Below are 16,982 nucleotides of genomic sequence, written 5' to 3'. Positions count from 1 at the left end.
TAGTGACATCCCATGTCACCCTATGTACCTGTGGCTGCACCTGCATGCCCAGTGCTGCTCCCCAGACGTGCCCCTACCCCTGCAGGGGTGCAGACACACCTGGATCCCTTCCCAGCTTTGGGGGTACAGGGTTATGGCATCTGGGGGCCCACAACATGGATCCTACCAGCTTCATCCAGGGACTCCTGTCAGTTTCCTCCCCAGGTCACGCACCTAGGGCAGGAATGTGGAGTGGGGACAGGGAAGGGTGTGGGCTCACGCCTGCTAATGCTTTGGGGAGCTGAGAGTGCAGGGGTCCCCAGGCTGAGGTACACATCCCTCCTTCCCCCAGGCCCAGCTGTGGCTCTGTGCAGGCAGTGCTGCACGTGGCCCTGGGGACACAGGGCCCGCAGGGACACGGGCTGGACTCTGCTCGGGTGACGCAGGAGCAGTCATGCAGCAGGGCTGGGGCAGCCTGGCCGCTTCCCCGGGCACCAGGGGCCACCTGCAGCACTGTGTCCCCATGACGTGGTGGTGTGCCAGCCCCAGCTGCTGACCCGTGCAGTGGCACAGCCCCTGGCCACACACCCCAGCTTCCTGTGCCGGCTGACCCCTGCCCCGGGGCTGCCCCTGGGCACTGAGCCGTGCTTCCTGCTGGGCAACGATCACCACAGATGGGAAGGGGAGAGGGGCTCCCCCAGCTCAGGACACACGTGTGCCCCCAGTGTGGGCCTGGGCATGTGGGGCTGGCTGTGCACACACATCCACAGCTGCTGCACGCCGAGGGTCTCACCACTGCCATGCCACCCAGGCTGGGGGGACCCTGCACGACCTCCTGGGAACCTCCTGGGACCTTGCAGGATCCCCTGAGCTGCCACACTCAGCTGTGGATCTGGTGCAGTGGTTGATCCTGGGGGGAAATGGTTTCAGTCCCCACCTGTGGTCCTTGCCAGGCCGGTGGGGACTCCTGGGCTGGTGCTGGTCTCAACCAGTGCAAGCACAAGGCCTGTGTGTGATGCCAGTTCAGAGATGGAGTGGGACTGAGCACACTGGAGAGGGACTGAGCCACACTGGAGAGGGACTGAGCACACTGGAGAGGGACTGAACCACACTGGAGTGGGACTGAGCCACATTGGAGTGCCAGCCCCGTGGCCAGTAGCTCCTTGCCCACCTGGGCTGGCACAGGCTGGTCATGCTGGAGCTGAGCAGAGCAGTTCCACACCTGGGCCAGCCCCACATCTGTGCCAAAGCAAGTCGAGCTGTGCTGCAGCCCAGTCTTGGCCCTCACACCTGCTGGCCTGTGCCCGTGCCACACTGGAGCAGAGTCCACATCGGTGGCAAGCCGTGCCAGATGTGCCCGGCCAGGCCATGCTGTGCCAGCACCGGTGCCGGACCATACTGTGCTGGTGCCGGGCCATGCCATGCCATGCCATGCCATGCCATGCCATGCCATGCCATGCCATGCCATGCCATGCCATGCCATGCCATGCCGTACCGGTTCCGATGCCATGCCGTGCAGGTTACGGTGCCGGGCCATGCTATGCCATGCTATGCCAGGCAGTGCTGGTTCCGGTGCCGGTTCCGGGGCTAGTTCCGGTGCCGTCCCTCCCGAGGCACACCGGGTGCGCACGTGGTTCTCCGGCGCGCTGCCCGCGCGGGGGGGCGGGGCCGGGCTCCGTCTCCGTGCTCGGCGCTGCCCAATGGCGGCGCGGCCCCGCCCCCTCCCCGGAGAGCGGGCCAATGGGCAGAGAGGGCGGGGCGGGGTCGGACGGGGCGGGGCCGCGGTCACGCGGGGGCGGGGGGCGGTGTTAAAGGCGCCGCGCGCTGTGGCCGCCTTGGACCGGGCGGCGGCACCGAGGGAGGGCACCGCATCCGAGCGGCACCGCATCCGAGCGGCACCGCACGCGGCTGGGCATTTCCGGTTAGCGCGGCACGGCCCGGCCCGGCGCAGCGGTGAGCGGCGGTGACGGGCAGGGGCGGGCCCACGCACGCATGGCGGCGGGAGGGGGCGGTGGCGCGCGCGGGAGCGGCCGTTGCCGGCGGCGGGAAGGGCCGGTTCCGGTGCTCGCCTCGCTCAGCTCTGTCCTTCCCGCAGGATGAGGAGCGACCCGGACCATGGCGCGGCAGCCGGCCCCCAGCCCCTGCGACCCACGGGCCCCTAGGACGTCGCGGTGTCCCCGAGCCCTATAGCGATCCCTCTATTTAATTTTGCACCTAATTTATTACCCCATCGCCATGGAGTCGACCCCCGCGGTGCCCGCCGCCCCGATGGCCGACTTCCTCTGGATGCTGGTCCTGGGCTTCATCATCGCCTTCGTGCTGGCCTTCTCTGTCGGTGCGAACGACGTGGCCAACTCGTTCGGCACGGCCGTGGGCTCGGGGGTGGTGACCCTGCGGCAGGCCTGCATCTTGGCCAGCATCTTCGAGACGGTGGGCTCCGTGCTGCTGGGGGCCAAGGTCAGCGAGACCATCCGCAAGGGTCTGATCGATGTCAAGATGTACAACAACACACAGGAGCTGCTGATGGCAGGCTCGATCAGCGCCATGTCCGGTAAGGAACGGGGAGGTCACGGTGGAGGAGCACTGTGTCCCGGGATGCCCTGGTGATGGCTTTCTTAGCAGGCTGCTTCTTCTCCAGGATCTGCTGTGTGGCAGCTGATGGCTTCATTCTTGAAGCTCCCCATTTCTGGAACCCACTGCATCGTTGGAGCCACCATTGGCTTCTCACTGGTGGCCCAAGGGCAGGAAGGTGTCAAGTGGTCTGAGTTGCTGAAGATTGGTAAGTGCAGCAGCAGGATCACCCCAGACACGGACCCCGTGTGTCCCTGGGCTTCCTTTTCCAGCAGCAGGATGCTGATTGTGCCTCCCACTTTCTAGTGTTGTCCTGGTTCATCTCACCCCTTCTTTCGGGCATCATGTCTGCTATCCTGTTCTTCCTCGTCCAGAGGTTCATCCTCTGTAAGGTAAGGGCTGTCTGTCCTGTTTTCTGATGTTTTGGGGTTCTGGGCTGCTCTTAGTGGGCTTGTTGGTTGGCTTATGGCCACCAGTGTTTCTCCTGGCACATCCTGGAATGTCTGTGCTGGCATCAGGGGAGCCCTTTGGGAGCTGAAGACTGAGAAAATGGGGCCTGTGGCCACTCCACAGAGTGGACTTGGAGGGTTTGGGGCATCACCTTCCCTCTGAAACGTGGGAGTTGTCTTGCCTGGCTTCAGCAGGAACAGCCCTGTTTCCCAGTAATGAAGTAGCTCAGAATTGATAAGACCAGAGCTGTCAGCTGGGCTTTTCCAAAATCCTGGTGTAAGGGGCTTTTTTTCCATGGGGTAGGCTGCAGGTAAAGGTATTTATCCACAGCCATGGCATTCCTCAGCTAGGAGGGACAGAATTGTTCCCAAGGCTGGGGAAACCACATTCCTGAGACCCTAACTATGCAGAGAAACTCCAGTATTTTTTTCTGCATATCTCAGGTTAAATTCCTTTAAGTTTTACCTCTAACAATTGAAGAGATGTTAAGATCTTATCAGTGGCAGCCCTTTAGAACAGCTCAGCGTCACCACTGTCACAGTAACCTTGTGTAACCAGCCTCCCAAAGCGTGGCTGGCCCTGTCACGCTCTGTCCTGGTGCTCGGGCTGCTTGGCATTCAGGGAGGCTTGGTGTGCTTGTCCTGATGCCAAATCCCAATTGCTGGGCAGCAGTGGGGATTAAACACTCCTTCTGCTGGGGTAAGGGCCTTGCTGCCAGGTATGTGGTCAAATAAGCTCCTTTGTGACTAATGGACTTTTTATTTTGTTCAAGTCAGCTGAAAAGGGGCAAAAGCTTTGGAAGTTATTGGAGAGTTGAAGGAAAAATGTAAGTGGAGGTGGCACTTTGGGGAGCCAGGGAAAGGATTCAGAAGCCAGGTAGCGATGAGTTGTTCCAGGCCTGGGAGTGCTGGAAGCCTTGGCTGGGCCTGCCCTAGCTCTGTGGGGAGCCTTGTGGGATCCAGGTGTTGTGGGACCTCCTGCCCTCCATCTGACTGGGGGCTGTTCCCTAAAGGCTGTTGGGAGCTGTTGTCTGTAGGTGACTGAGGGCACAAACCCCTTCTGGAGAGGATCTGTTGCTGAGCTGCTCCTGGGCTGCTGCACAGCCCCCGGTGTGCCTCTCTGCAGCACTGCTCTGTGTTTTCCAGGCAGATCCTGTTCCCAATGGCCTGCGAGCTTTGCCCGTCTTCTACGCTTGCACTGTGGGAATCAACCTCTTCTCCATCATGTACACTGGGGCGCCCTGTAAGTGCACAGCAAATGCTTCAACCTGAATTTTGAAATTCTTTCCAAAGCCTCCATTAAATGCACGATTTACCCCTTTTTTGCTTTACAGGGCTGAGATCTCCTAGAAGGCGGCTGGCCTGTGCCGGTTACGGAAGGCGGCAGGCTAGCCTGCACTGTCTGGGCTAGGTAGTTGCCCAGCCAAAGAGACCTGCTCAAACTAAACTCCTCCAGACCTTTCTCCTTAGACTTCCCAGGACTGGCCAATAACATGGCTTCCCCTTCCCTTCTCTTACCTGTGCTAAAACTCAGGTATCTGCTGGCTGCCAGCAGTGGGGCTAGGAGCAGGGATGGGGCTGCGCCTCCTGCTTCATCCTGTCCCTAAAAACAAGCTAATTACTCTTGTCCAGAAGAGCTGGCCTGTGTGCTGCAAAGTCTGAGCTTCAGGTGGAAAAGCCAAGCTAGGATGCTGTGTGGCAGGGGACAGGTCAGGAGCAGGACTGAGGGAGGGCTCAGCAGGGATAGGTGGATTTGCCTGCAGAGCCAGAGGCTCCGTCACCTCCGTTGTTTGCTGGGATGACTCGGCCTGAGCTGTTTTCTGGTGTCAGCGTGGGTTTCCTGTTGTGCAGGAGCCTCTGGAGGTGGGATGTGGGCAGGCAGTGCTGGCTCTGGCAGGGTTTGCTCTGTAAACAGTGGCTGGAAAATTTTTTTGAGGGATGTCAGCTTCCCCTTCCCTGGGCTCTGCAACGTGGGGGAGAGGAGGACAGGCCTGCAGTGGTGCTGCTGGGGGCACTGGGGCTGCTCCCAAATCACTTGATCAGTTGGCATGTCCAAAATGGATCTGTGTTGATCCTGAGCCCTGAACTGCTGAGTGAGCTCTAGGTTGCTTGAGCACAGGGTTTGCAGGCAGACCTGTGCCTGCTGGAGGTGTCTGGACTGCTTCAGGAGCAATAAGGCGCTGCCTGCAGCAGCAAATGCAGGATTTGGATAGTCACAGGCACCCGATGCCCTGCCTGGGCTTGTGTGATGCTAGTCCTCTGCTCAAAGTCAGGCTGCCTGTGAGAATGCTCTTAAGTGGGTCATGTATCACCTCAGATGCCATGAAGCCTAAATTGCCATTGACTCCTGGAGCAAAAGAGCTGCCCTCCCCAGCAGCTGCAAGGGCTGAAGAACTCCAGGGTGGGACCAGCCCAGCGTCTGTGTCCTCTCCAGAGCAGGGAAGCAGCACTGGCACTGCAGCAGCCACACTGGGAGGTGTTTTTTCCTTTGACATTGCAGCAAATGAGGAGACAAGAGCTGTGTGGAGCCCGGGGCACGCACCACTCTGTACAGGGCTTGGCTGGGGGAAGGGGCTGTGAAGGGTCAGCTGCTGATGGGAATGTGACCTATGGGGCTGAGAGCATAGGTCAGTCATGCCTTCCCAGCAGTGCTTCTCCCTGGCAGGTGGATTAGCTCAGGGCTGTTGCAGGTGATGGTGAGCCTGTGCCTGGGAAAACCAAAGTCATATATCGAGGAGGGTTTTGCCCAGAGGTTTTCAAAGATCCGTTGTTTTATTTCCTAGTGCTGGGCTTTGACAAACTTCCTCTGTGGGGTATCCTCCTAATTTCGGCGGGGAGTGCTGTTGTCTGTGCTCTCGTCGTCTGGTTCTTTGTATGTCCGAGAATGAAGAAGAAAATCGACCGTAAGTACCATGTCCCTCTGCAGTCCTCGGGAAGGGCACGCTCTGCCTGACCCACTTCTCTTCCCAGTGGGAGATCCCATTAGCTGTGGGGCTGTTATTAACAGAATCCTCCTGTTCACTCGGGGATTAACCTGCTCTGAGTCACTGGGGCACTCAGCGGGCTGGGCTCTGCGTGCTCCTAACCCAGGCACCCAGACCCCCCCAGGAGCAGCTGTTGTGCTGCTGAGCAGTGTCTGGGGCTGATTGATCTGCAGGGTGGTTTCTCCTGGAGCTGTGGGCAGTGTCAGACAGCTTGTCCCGCTCTAATAGAGGAGAGAGAAGGCAAGAGACAACGAGCCTGTTGTAACCTTTAATCTTCTCATACCTGCTGAGCAATCCTTGGCCTGGCTGATGCAGATCACAAGTTTAAAGCTGATGAAATCCTTTGCCTGTAGCAAAAAAACCCAAAACACTCTATTGAAAGGCATCCAAAGGACCAGCCTGGAGCTCTGCCTCCAGAGCAGTACTTGGAACTGCATGTGGTCCTGAATATCAATGATGTGTGCAGGCTGGGGCCTTGGGAGCTGGTGATGAGGGGATGTCCCTGTTGTGCTGGTGTAATTGGGGTGTGACTAACAGCTTTATGGCTGCTCTTGACAATCCTCCAGCTGTTTAACTCCTGCCTGTGAGGTGAGGTGGGCTCTTCTTCTGCCTGTCAGGCATGCTATGCTCCCTGCCTGCCCACAGCATCCCTGGGAGGAGGTGGGCATGCAGGGAGAGACAGCTCTGCTAGGACTTGATGCCAGGATGGAGAGTTGATGCCACAACTCAGCCCTTGAGGCAAACAAAGTGACAGGGAAATGGTCATGTTTATGACAAGAAAGTGGTTTTGGTTGTTGTCTGAAGGAGCTGACCTCATGTTTTCACCTGGAGAAAACATGCTGTTACTGTTAGAGGCAGAGGAACAGCCTCAGGTTCCACAGCTTGGTGCTGCTGGTTTGGCTGCCCAGGGTGGACAGGAAACCAGGCTGCCTTTTGGGGGTGGAGACCAGCTCCTGTTTGGGTTTGTCATCTAGTGGAAGCTGGAGAGGAGCCCAGGCTGGAGCTGCTGGGCTGGTAGAGGAGCTGGGCTCTTCTGGGCGCCTCTCTGTCAGCTTCAGGGGTCATAGCCGCTCCAGAAGTGGGTCCAGAGCATCCCACTGCCCACAGGGATGGGACAAACATGGCCCAAAGAGGAACCTCTGCACTAGACGTTACCGACATAAAAGCCCCATAATGGTGTTCACCACACCTCGTGTGGGTGGAGGTGTCTAAAAATAGGGGATGAGCTGGCTTAGATGATTTGGCTGTTGTGCCTGGGACAAGGTGTGACTGTCCAGCAGTTTCCAAAGTTCAGGATGTGGAGGAGCTGTAAATTTTATTTGGCTGCCATAAATCTGAGTGGCAAGGGGTGTGGGCTTGCTGCTGGCATTCGGTGCAGTGGTGGAAAGGGGTTTGATGGTGGCTGCCCCTCTTTGCAGGAGAGATAAAATCAAGTCCTTCTGAAAGCCCTTTGATGGAGAAGAATGTTTGCCCAAAGGAGGAGCAAGAGGAGGTCAAGATGTCCTTGGAAGATGCCAAGGGCCCTGCTGCTGATGCAGGGTCAGCCGTCCCGCCCCGGGCAGCGGGGGAGGAGAGGATGGTCTCCTTCAACCTGGGGGAGCTGGAGGAGGCCCCAGAGCAGGAGAGGCTTCCCAGCCTTGACCTGAAGGAAACAAGCATTGACAGTGGTGAGTAGCAGGGGGTGATTGGGGTGCTGAGAGTCCCCCAGCCCAGGCACCCCGTGGTGCTAACCCTGCTGTCCCCCCTGGCAGGAGCTGTGCGGCTGCCCAACGGCAACCTGGTCCACCTGAGCCAGGCAGTGGGCCACCAGCTGGGCTCAGGGGGGCAGTACCAGTACCACACTGTGCACAAGGACTCCGGCCTCTACAAGGAGCTGCTGCACAAGCTGCACCTGGCCAAGATGGGGGACTGCATGGGGGACTCTGGGGACAAGCCCCTGCGGCGCAATAACAGCTATACCTCCTACACCATGGCCATCTGTGGCATGCCCCTGGACTCTCTGCGGGCCAGGGACGTCGAGGAGGGGGAGAAGCTCAGCTGGTCTGTGGTGGACACAAAGAAGAGGGTCCGCATGGACAGCTACACCAGCTACTGCAACGCAGTGGCGGACGCACACCCGGCTGCAGATGTGGACCTGAACACAGCCCAGGCAGAGCTGGGGGCCACTGACCGCAAAGGCAGCACCGGCTCCCTGGAAGAGTGGCACGAGCAGGACAAGCCTGAGGTGTCTCTGCTCTTCCAGTTCTTGCAGATCCTCACAGCCTGTTTTGGCTCCTTTGCTCACGGTGGCAATGATGTCAGGTCAGTGGAGTTGTGGGAGCCAGGGATGCTGCTAGCTGGGGCTAGTGCTCACAGAATCATGGAATTACAAAATAGTTTGGGGTGGAAGGGACCTTTAAATACCTTGTTCCAACCCCCTGCCATGGACGTGTTCCTCTTGACCCGGTTGTTCCACGTGCCATCCAACCTGGCCTTGAACACTTCCAGGGATATTCTATCTTTCCAAGAGCCTCTGGCCCTCTAGACCAGTTCCTCTTTCTCTTCCAGCAACGCCATTGGGCCCCTGGTTGCACTCTTCCTGGTCTATCAGACGGGCGATGTGGCTACCAAGGTGGCAACTCCCATCTGGCTGCTTCTCTATGGGGGTGCAGGGATTTGCATTGGCTTGTGGGTCTGGGGAAGGAGAGTCATCCAGACGATGGGGAAGGACCTGACTCCCATCACACCATCCAGGTAAGGGCTACTATGGAGCAGAGGGGAGGCTCTGTGCAGCCTAAGAGCTGCGTTCTGCTCCAGGAGCCCCTCTCCATTCTCTCCTGGGGGTTTCAGTGGTGGAGCTGGGGTGTGTGGGGCTCCAACACCTTTCTGCATCCTGGGGGGTTCATCTGGGGGCTGCAGAGCCAAGCAGTGCTGCCTTGAGCTGAGCCCACGGTGTTTTGGGGTATCCAGTGCCCCTATTCTGATCTGCTCTCTGTTCCTGCAGCGGCTTCAGCATCGAACTGGCCTCAGCACTGACGGTGGTCATTGCCTCCAACGTCGGCCTTCCAATCAGCACAACTCACTGCAAGGTAGGAGGGCTACCAGGGGCATGGCTTTGGCTTGGTGTGAGCGCAGAGTTCCCAGCTCTTGGTGCTCACAGGGCTGAGCTGTGTGGGAGGCCCCACTCTGGGCCACTGGCCACTGTCAGCTCCCAGCTCTGCCGCTTGAATCTCAATGTGAGGTGACAGCGGCTGCCCAGCCTCGGGTGGGCCCCTGGGGCACTTGGGAGGTGATGGCAGAACAAAACCCCTTTCATGGTCCCCTAGGCTCTTGCCAAGAGGCCATGGGAACCCTAGTGTTGCGGGATCCTGGTCCTGTCACCCCTCTGTGTTACAGAGCTTGTAAGGGTTTTCAGGGTGAAGAGAGAGGCGAGAATGTTGACCTCATGTTCAGAAGGCTTGATTTAATATTTTATGGTATATATTACATTATTACTGTGCTAAAAAGAATAGAAGGAAAGTTCTCAGAAGCTACTAAGCTAAGAATAAAAAAGGAATGAATAACAAAAGAGCTCGGTCTTTGATTGGCCCTTAATTGTACACATCCAACATGGGCCAATCACAGGTGCACCTGTTGCATTCCACAGCAGCAGATAACCATTGTTTACATCCCTTTTCTCGGGCCTCAGCTTCCCAGAAGGAAAAATCCTAAAGAAAGGATTTTTATGAAAATATGTCGGTGACACCTCTGGGCTGGCAGCTCCTTGCCCTGCACTCCCTGCCTGCGCTCTGTGCGGTGCCCACAGGCCGGGGCAGGACCCAGGGCTCTGCCCGAGGGGTGGAGGAGTGCGTGTTTGGGGGGTGCAGAGGGCTGCCCTGGTGCTGAACATGCCCCGGCTCCTCGTGCAGGTGGGCTCAGTCGTCTCGGTGGGCTGGCTGCGCTCCAGGAAGGCGGTGGACTGGCGCCTCTTCCGAAACATCTTCATGGCCTGGTTCGTCACCGTCCCCATCTCCGGCCTCATCAGCGCTGCCATCATGGCTGTCTTCAAGTTCGCTGTCCTGAGGGTGTGAGGGCACCAGGGTCCCACTGCTCCTGCTTCCCACTGCTGTCCTCCCTCGAGGAGCCACCGAGGCTGCCTGCTGTGGGGTGGCAGCTGCGCCCATCTGCGCATAGTGCTGTCACTGAAGTATCTTTTTTTTTTTTTTTAATATAACTGTCTTGGCGCTAACATTGTGGGGGTGCACTGCCAGGGCTGTATGTGCCCCCAGGTGACCTCCCTGATCTGCTGTAGCTGTAGATAAGCAGTTACTGGGGGCCACTTTCTCACTTCTACCGATCCCCTGGCGGTGATTTTTGGGGGAAGGACAGAGGTTGGTCCTTGCCTGCCCTGGAACAAAGGGCCGGGGAGTCGTGGGGTGCCCCTCTTGCAGGCTGTGCAGTGTTCAGCTTTGCCTCCATTGCGTAGTGCTGTGGACACCATCCTGCTCGGGGGCCCGGGGGTGCTGCCCTCTGGCCCCCTGTCACTGCTGCTACCTCGGACTTAATAAAAGATTTCCTTGGGATGCCAGTGCTGCCTGTGGTTCTGGGGATTTTGGACACGGCGGGGGCCCCAAATGCTGCCCCACAGCCCTCGCTGCCTTGGCCCTGAGCCCCAGGAGAGAGCTGGGGACAGAGATAAGAGCTCCACGTGCCGCCTGTATCACGGGAGGGGCGGTAAACAGCCCTGCGCTGGGGTTATCGGCGCCCTGCACCTGGGGGCGGCTCCGGCCCGCTGAGGGGAGATGTGTGGTGGTGTGTCCGGCCTTATCCGTGCCTCACAGCCCTAGCGCAGCAGCTGCCCCGCAGCCCCTCCATGTGCCGTGGGCTGCTCCCTCCCGCCTGGGTCAAGGCCGGGCCGGGCCCCGCGTCAGCGGCTTCGGGGTGTCGCAAGAGCCCCGGGAGAGGGCCCGGGGCCTTGGGCACACGGAGGGTTCGGGAGGCGCTGAGTGGGGCCGTGAGGGAGCCCCGGGCAGGGGCAGCACACGGAAGGTTCGGGAGGTGCCGTGTGGGGCCGTGAGGCAGCCCCGGCCGGGGGTCGCTGTGTCCCCCGGGTGTCCCCCGGGCCGGGCGTGCCCCATCCTCCCGATCCCCCCGAGTAAGGCCGGGGCGGCTCCGCGGGGCGGCTCTGGGGCGGCGGCGAGGCCGGGCCCTGACCCCGGTTAATGATTCGCCGTTGGGCAAACAGGGCCCGGGGCTGCGGGCCCAGCCGGGGGGCACGGGGGCAGCGAGCCCCGGTGAGGGGGGCGCGGTGAGCGCTCCCCGTGTGAGGGGCACAGACAGGAAAGGGTGTCCGTAGCCCGGGGGGAGCACGGGGGAACGGCTGCCCCGGCCGGGGGTCACGGCCCCGGGGTGCCTCGGCCCCGTGCCGGCCGTGCCGCACGAGGCGGGGCCGGGAGGGCGTTGCCGCAGGGCCCCCCGTTAAAGCGGCGGCGGCTCGAGGCGGCGGCGGAGGCGGTGGCGATGGGCAGCGAGGGTCAGCGGGGCCTGGCGGCGGCCCGGGGTCCCGGGCAGGGTGACCCCCGGGCCCTGCGGAGGGACTGCCAGCACCGGTGCGCAGGGGACCGCGGGGGCACTGCGAGCACCCGGGGGCAGCAGCAGCGGGGCTGCGGGGCGACGGCTGCGGGAGGACAGGTGGGGAGGGGAGCGGGACCCCGATCAAGGGCCCCGGGCCTCAGGTAGGGGACCCTTGCCGCAGCGGGAGGGGGCAGAGGCCCTGGTTGCCATGTCGACATGCTGGGGTGGGAGCAGCTCCGAACAGGGGCTTACTGTTCCCCCTCCCTCCTCCAGCTCCATTTCCAGCTCCACAGCCCGTTTTTCTGCTCCAGTAACTTGCTGTGGGGCCCCTGGGCCGGGATGAGCGCACAGCCGTCCCAGAGAGCACTGACCAGGCACTGGGATAGGGAAACACGACCCCATCTCTTCCTCTGTGCCACCCCCAGCCCTAAACCTCTCCTCACCCCATAACTCTCCCCTTGGTCTCCCCCAGGATCTTCGTCAACCGGAGCCTGGCGCTGGAGAAGATCAAGTGCTTTGGCTTTGACATGGACTACACCTTGGCCAGTGCGTTTTGTGCGGGCCCTAAGGCAGGGTGGGGCAGTGGTGGGATTCCCCCAGCCCCAGCCCACATCCCCCTTCCACCATGCAGTGTACAAGTCCCCTGACTATGAGGAGCTGGCTTTCGCTCTGCTGCTGGAGCACCTTGTTGCCATCGGGTACCCTCCTGAGATCCTGGCCTACAAGTATGACCCCACCTTCCCCACCCGGTCAGTTTGTGGAGGGGGTCCCAGGGATGGCAGGGGAGGGCAAGGCAGCCCCCCAGCACTGACAGCTGTGTGGTGCAGGGGGCTGGTATTCGATGCCCTGTACGGGAACCTGCTGAAGGTGGATTCCCATGGGAACCTGCTGGTCTGTGCCCATGGCTTCCGTTTCCTCAAGGGGTGAGTCTGGGAATTCACCACCCCTGGGGCAGGAGGACATTGGAGGTCCCCCAGGGTGGAGTGCAGCTCCCTGCTCCCTCCCCAGAGCCGAAATCCTGCACTATTACCCCAACAAGTTCATCCAGCGGGATGACATGAAGCGCTTCCACATCCTCAACACCCTCTTCAACCTCACAGGTGAGTGAGAGCCCCCATTGTCCTGGCCCTCCCACCACCCTGGGGTGCTGTCCCACCCTGCATCCCTTCTCACGGCCCCCTTCCTCACAGAGGCCCACCTCTATGCCTGTCTCGTGGACTTCTTCACCAACTGCTCCAGATATGTCAAGTAAGAGGGAGGTGGTGGCTGGGGGCTTGGTGTTGGATCAGACAGGTGTCGATCTTGGGGAGAGCTTCCCTTAGCAGGGCAGCCCTTTCACATTCCCTTCCTGCCTGTTGCAGCTGTGACACTGGCTACAAGCACGGGAACCTCTTCATGTCCTTCCGCAGCATGTTCCAGGATGTGCGCGAGGCCATGGACCACGTCCACCTCTCGGTGGGTGCAGGGGGCAGGGGGCTTGGGCTGGTGGGTGCTGGCAGTGCTGGGGTTTTCCCACCACGCACCCCCTGGGAGCTTTTAGTGTTGGTGGCCAGCCCCACCCCATTCCTCCTGCAGGGCTGCCTCAAGGAGAAGACGCTGGAGAACCTGGAGAAATATGTGGTGAAGGATGTGAGTTGTACAGACCCTAGGGACCCCTCTTCACTCTGCGCCCCTCAGTCACCTCCACGCTCCCCCTCACTGACTTGCCCCTCACTAGCCCCGTGTGCCGCTGCTGCTGAGTCGCATGAAGGAGGTGGGGAAGGTCTTCCTGGCCACCAACAGTGACTACACCTACACTGACGTGAGTAGGGGTGTCCCTGTCCCCCACCTGCATGGATAACTGCCCTGCACGGTCCCCCCTGCCCTGCATGGGGGAGGCAGAGGGGCTGTGCTGAAGCACAGGCAGGGTCTGCCTTGCCTGGGGGCAGCAGTGATGATGCCAGATGTCCTTGCAGGCCATCATGTCCTACCTGTTTGACTTCAGCAATGAGGACAAGGTGAGTCTGTCCCCATTGTGGGCTGCCTGGGTATTGTAGCAGCAGGCCCCTGAACAGGGTAATAATTAGCATTGACTCCATGATTCCAGAAGGCTGATCAATCACTTTCTTATACTATACTGTATTATACTGTGAGAAAACCCATCACCCTTCAGACAGTCCAGACAGTCCGATACGGCTTTTTCCAGATTGAATCCAAACACCATCACCGCAGGCCAGTTAAGAAATCACCCCTTGTTAAACAAATCTCCACAGCACATTCCACATGTTCACAACAGCAGGTGCAGCAAGTGAGGATAAGAACTGTTGATCACTCTTTTCTCTGATCTTCTCACAGCCTCCCCCAGCACAGTGCCTGGGAAAGCTGTGCCTGCTGCTCTCCGTGGAGAGAGCCCCAGCCACAGGTGGGGGGGCACAGGGTGCCATCAGCACCCTCCTGCTGACCCCCTCCCCATCCACAGGCTGATGTCCCACGGCGGCCCTGGAGGTCCTACTTCGACCTGATTGTGGTGGACACCCGCAAGCCCCTTTTCTTTGCTGAGGGCACCGTCCTGCGCCAAGTGGACACGGTGGGCACCTCTCCCCTGCTGCAGGAGGGGTGGGCACTGACTGGGCCCTGAGGGGGCTCCTGTGGGCACAGCAAGGTGGGTTCATGGCCGGTTGGCCACCAAGCAGGCAGAGGTGACCGTGTCCCCATCCTGGGGTGCTCTTGTCCTGTAGGACACGGGGAAGCTGCGCATTGGGACGTACACGGGCCCCCTGCAGCACTGTGCTGTGTACTCTGGTGGTAAGCACCCAGCTGGGCTCTCTAGGCTCTGCGGGCAGCAAGGGGGATGTGCCCACCCCCCACCCTGACCCCTGGCTGTCACAGGCTCGTCAGATGTGGTGTGTGACCTCCTGGGTGTGAAGGGCAAGGACATCCTCTACATGGGGGACCACATCTTTGGGGACATCCTGAAATCCAAGAAGCGGCAGGGCTGGCGCACCTTCCTGGTGGTGCCCGAGCTGGCCCGAGAGCTGCAGGTCTGGACAGAGAAGAGTGGTGAGCAGTGCTGGGCTGGGGACACTGACTTTACCATGCAAGGGGAGGTGTCTGGAGCCTCCTACACCCCTGGATGGCAAAGCTGCCTCAGTGGGCCATGCCCGGACGCTCTGTTGGTCATGCTGGGCAGTGGGTGATGCCCCTGCACTGAGCTGGCCCTGTTGCCCTTGCAGAGCTGTTTGAGGAGCTGCGGAGCCTGGATCTCTTCCTGGCCGAGCTGTACCAGTGAGTTGGTTGGGGTGGGAGACAGGCAGGGGTGGGAGCACACCCTCCAGGTGAGCCCTCAGCTGGGTCTGTTCCGTTGCAGGCACTTGGACAGTGGCAGCAGTGAGCGCCCAGACATCAGCTCCATCAAGCGCCGGATCCAGGTGACAGCCAGGGCACTGTGCCTCCTGGCACACAGCTTAGCTCACCCCCCTGCCACAAATTCCTCTGTGGAGGGCCCCCCAGGAGCTGCTAGCTGCCCTGACCGTCCTGCTGCACCCACAGAAAGTCACACATGAGATGGACATGTGCTATGGGAAGATGGGCAGCCTGTTCCGCTGTGGCTCGCGTCAGACACTCTTTGCCAACCAGCTGATGCGCTACGCAGACCTCTACGCTGCCTCCTTCATCAACTTCCTCTATTACCCCTTCAGCTACCTCTTCCGGGCTCCCCCTGTCCTGGTAGGCAGCCCTCAGGCCCTGCTGGTCACCCACTGTGCCTCAGTTTCCCTCCCTGCCTGAGCGGGCATGGGGCTGGTGCCAGCCTCTCTCTGTGAGCCTTGTCCCCCCCCACAGATGGCTCATGAGTCAACAGTGGAGCACTCTCACCGGGACTCAGGGGATGCCGGAACTGCCCTTCCTCCCTGGCTGGCCCAGCATGGTGACCCTCACCAGCAGGTGGGTGGCAGGAGCACAGGGGCAGAAGGACACGGGCATCCTGCCATGCTGACGCCCTTGGGGTCCTGTGCCCACTGAGCCCCTTCTGCACTGCCTCAGGTCCCCCAGGACTCCAGTGGGGAGGAAGAAGATGATGGAGAAGCCTGAGCACCCCCCAACTGCCATGCTGCCCACGGGAGGACATTCAGTGGCCCTGGACCACTTGCGCTCATGGCCAGCTGCCACCTCTGGTGGCCACACAGGATGGCTGGTGGCCCTGACTCCTGGTCCCTGTCACATCTGTCCCCTGTCCCTGGGCAGTTGGGACCTTCTCCTGACTCTGCCCAGAGCCAGGAGAGGCTCCCCCTCCCCCCCCCCTCCAAGGCTGCTAGCTCCTGCCCGTTTAATTCATATCTGCCTGGTGCCCCTTGAACTCATTCCTCTCCCACCAGCTTATTGCCAGCCTGGGGGCATCCAGCACCAGGGTGAACGGGCAGTGCCACTGCTGCAGCATCCCTGGCAGCCCCACTGCAATAGTTGGGCTCCCAGCACCGAAAGCCCCCTGCCCCTTTAGCCTCTGGGCCTGGCCATGAGCACCGCAGTGCTGGGTGGATGGGGTGGGGCTCTGCAGGTGACACCTGCTCCAGGGGAACCCCGTGCACCTGCTGTTCCTCTTTTCTTCTTTCTACCCGTTTCTATTTATAAAACACCCTCAAAACTCCTGGCACTGCCGAGACATAAAGTTGGTTTTAAAGGAAAACTGTTTTGTCCCTGCACCTGAGAGCTGGGGGCAAAGGGCAGTCCCCCAGTCCTTGTCCAGCAGCTGGGGCAAGCACAAGCCCCTAGGGAGAAGGTGGCAGCCCTGAGCTATCCCCAGCTCTGCAGAGGGGCCAGGCCAGGAGCACTGCACAGAGCAGAGCCACCCCGTGCCATAACTGCTCTGAGACTTCTGCCAGCATCCCTGGCTCAATGGAGATGCTGAGCCAAGGCTGAGGTTGGGAGAGAGCAGGAGAAGAGCGTGACAGGGCCAGGAGCACTGCCTGCTGGGACTGGGTGGGTGACAGCAGGGCTCCCCCACCTTCCACAGCTGCAGGGTGGTCACCGTTCACAGCAGAGAGCACCTGCCAGTGTGGGAAGATGGACTGGAGAATAGAGACAGTGCTGAAGGCAATCACGCCCCTGACAAGTTGCAGCTGTACTAATTACCAAAGAGTAGGAGCAGACCTGCCCTTAATTGGCCACAGCTGTTTCCAATACAGGGTGACTGTTAAAAAAGAGTAGGTTAGCTAGTTGGGAGGAGAGTTGGAGTTTGTTAGCTGTGCTGAGGGATGGGAAGGAGTCAGCTGGCCGTGCAGAAGGAAGAGAAAAGGAGTCACCGTTGTGAGGAGCTGCCCGTGGGAGCTCCCAGAGAGAAGGCAGGAAAGCTTTACAGTAAGATAACAAAGTGGCAATGACAGTCAGTTTCCATGCACCGTGGTTGGTGCCAAGCACCAACACCAACAAGGGTGGCCGGGACGGGGATGGGTCCCAACATGCCAATCCCCTTGCCAGTCTCTTGCTCCTGCCT

At 60.2% G+C, this 16,982-nt stretch overlaps 2 protein-coding genes across 6 annotated transcripts; both read left to right on the top strand.

Moving 5' to 3' along the window:
- Positions 1–1,763: 1,763 nt before the first annotated feature.
- SLC20A1 (solute carrier family 20 member 1) lies at positions 1,764–10,524 on the top strand. Its single transcript, XM_064731153.1, has 11 exons — positions 1,764–1,932; positions 2,075–2,530; positions 2,618–2,758; positions 2,857–2,942; positions 4,146–4,242; positions 5,783–5,902; positions 7,402–7,650; positions 7,735–8,284; positions 8,531–8,716; positions 8,967–9,051; positions 9,871–10,524. The coding sequence occupies exons 2-11, from the start codon at positions 2,215–2,217 to the stop codon at positions 10,030–10,032; spliced, it is 1,992 nt and encodes a 663-aa protein (XP_064587223.1). The 5' UTR covers positions 1,764–1,932; positions 2,075–2,214; the 3' UTR covers positions 10,033–10,524.
- Positions 10,525–11,435: 911 nt separating this feature from the next.
- On the top strand, positions 11,436–16,607 carry LOC135456876 (cytosolic purine 5'-nucleotidase-like). Of its 5 annotated transcripts, none has more exons than XM_064731034.1 (18): positions 11,436–11,550; positions 11,988–12,061; positions 12,147–12,240; positions 12,343–12,438; positions 12,524–12,615; positions 12,706–12,763; positions 12,877–12,970; positions 13,091–13,144; positions 13,233–13,316; positions 13,471–13,512; positions 13,974–14,081; positions 14,233–14,299; positions 14,384–14,554; positions 14,728–14,779; positions 14,862–14,922; positions 15,044–15,220; positions 15,335–15,436; positions 15,536–16,607. In XM_064731034.1, exons 1-18 carry the CDS (start codon positions 11,462–11,464, stop codon positions 15,581–15,583), a joined length of 1,563 nt encoding a protein of 520 aa, XP_064587104.1. In that variant the 5' UTR covers positions 11,436–11,461; the 3' UTR covers positions 15,584–16,607. The 5 variants fall into 5 exon arrangements, with proteins under 5 accessions (XP_064587104.1, XP_064587102.1, XP_064587103.1 ...); XM_064731032.1 differs by having other exon boundaries at positions 12,147–12,264; XM_064731035.1 differs by lacking the exon at positions 11,436–11,550 and adding an exon at positions 11,561–11,632 and having other exon boundaries at positions 12,147–12,264.
- Positions 16,608–16,982: the final 375 nt, after the last annotated feature.

The sequence above is a fragment of the Zonotrichia leucophrys genome, chromosome 22 (assembly GCF_028769735.1).
Source record: "Zonotrichia leucophrys gambelii isolate GWCS_2022_RI chromosome 22, RI_Zleu_2.0, whole genome shotgun sequence".
In the NCBI taxonomy this organism is placed as follows: Eukaryota; Metazoa; Chordata; class Aves; order Passeriformes; family Passerellidae; genus Zonotrichia; species Zonotrichia leucophrys.
This window is presented reverse-complemented; position numbering and strand designations above follow the sequence as displayed.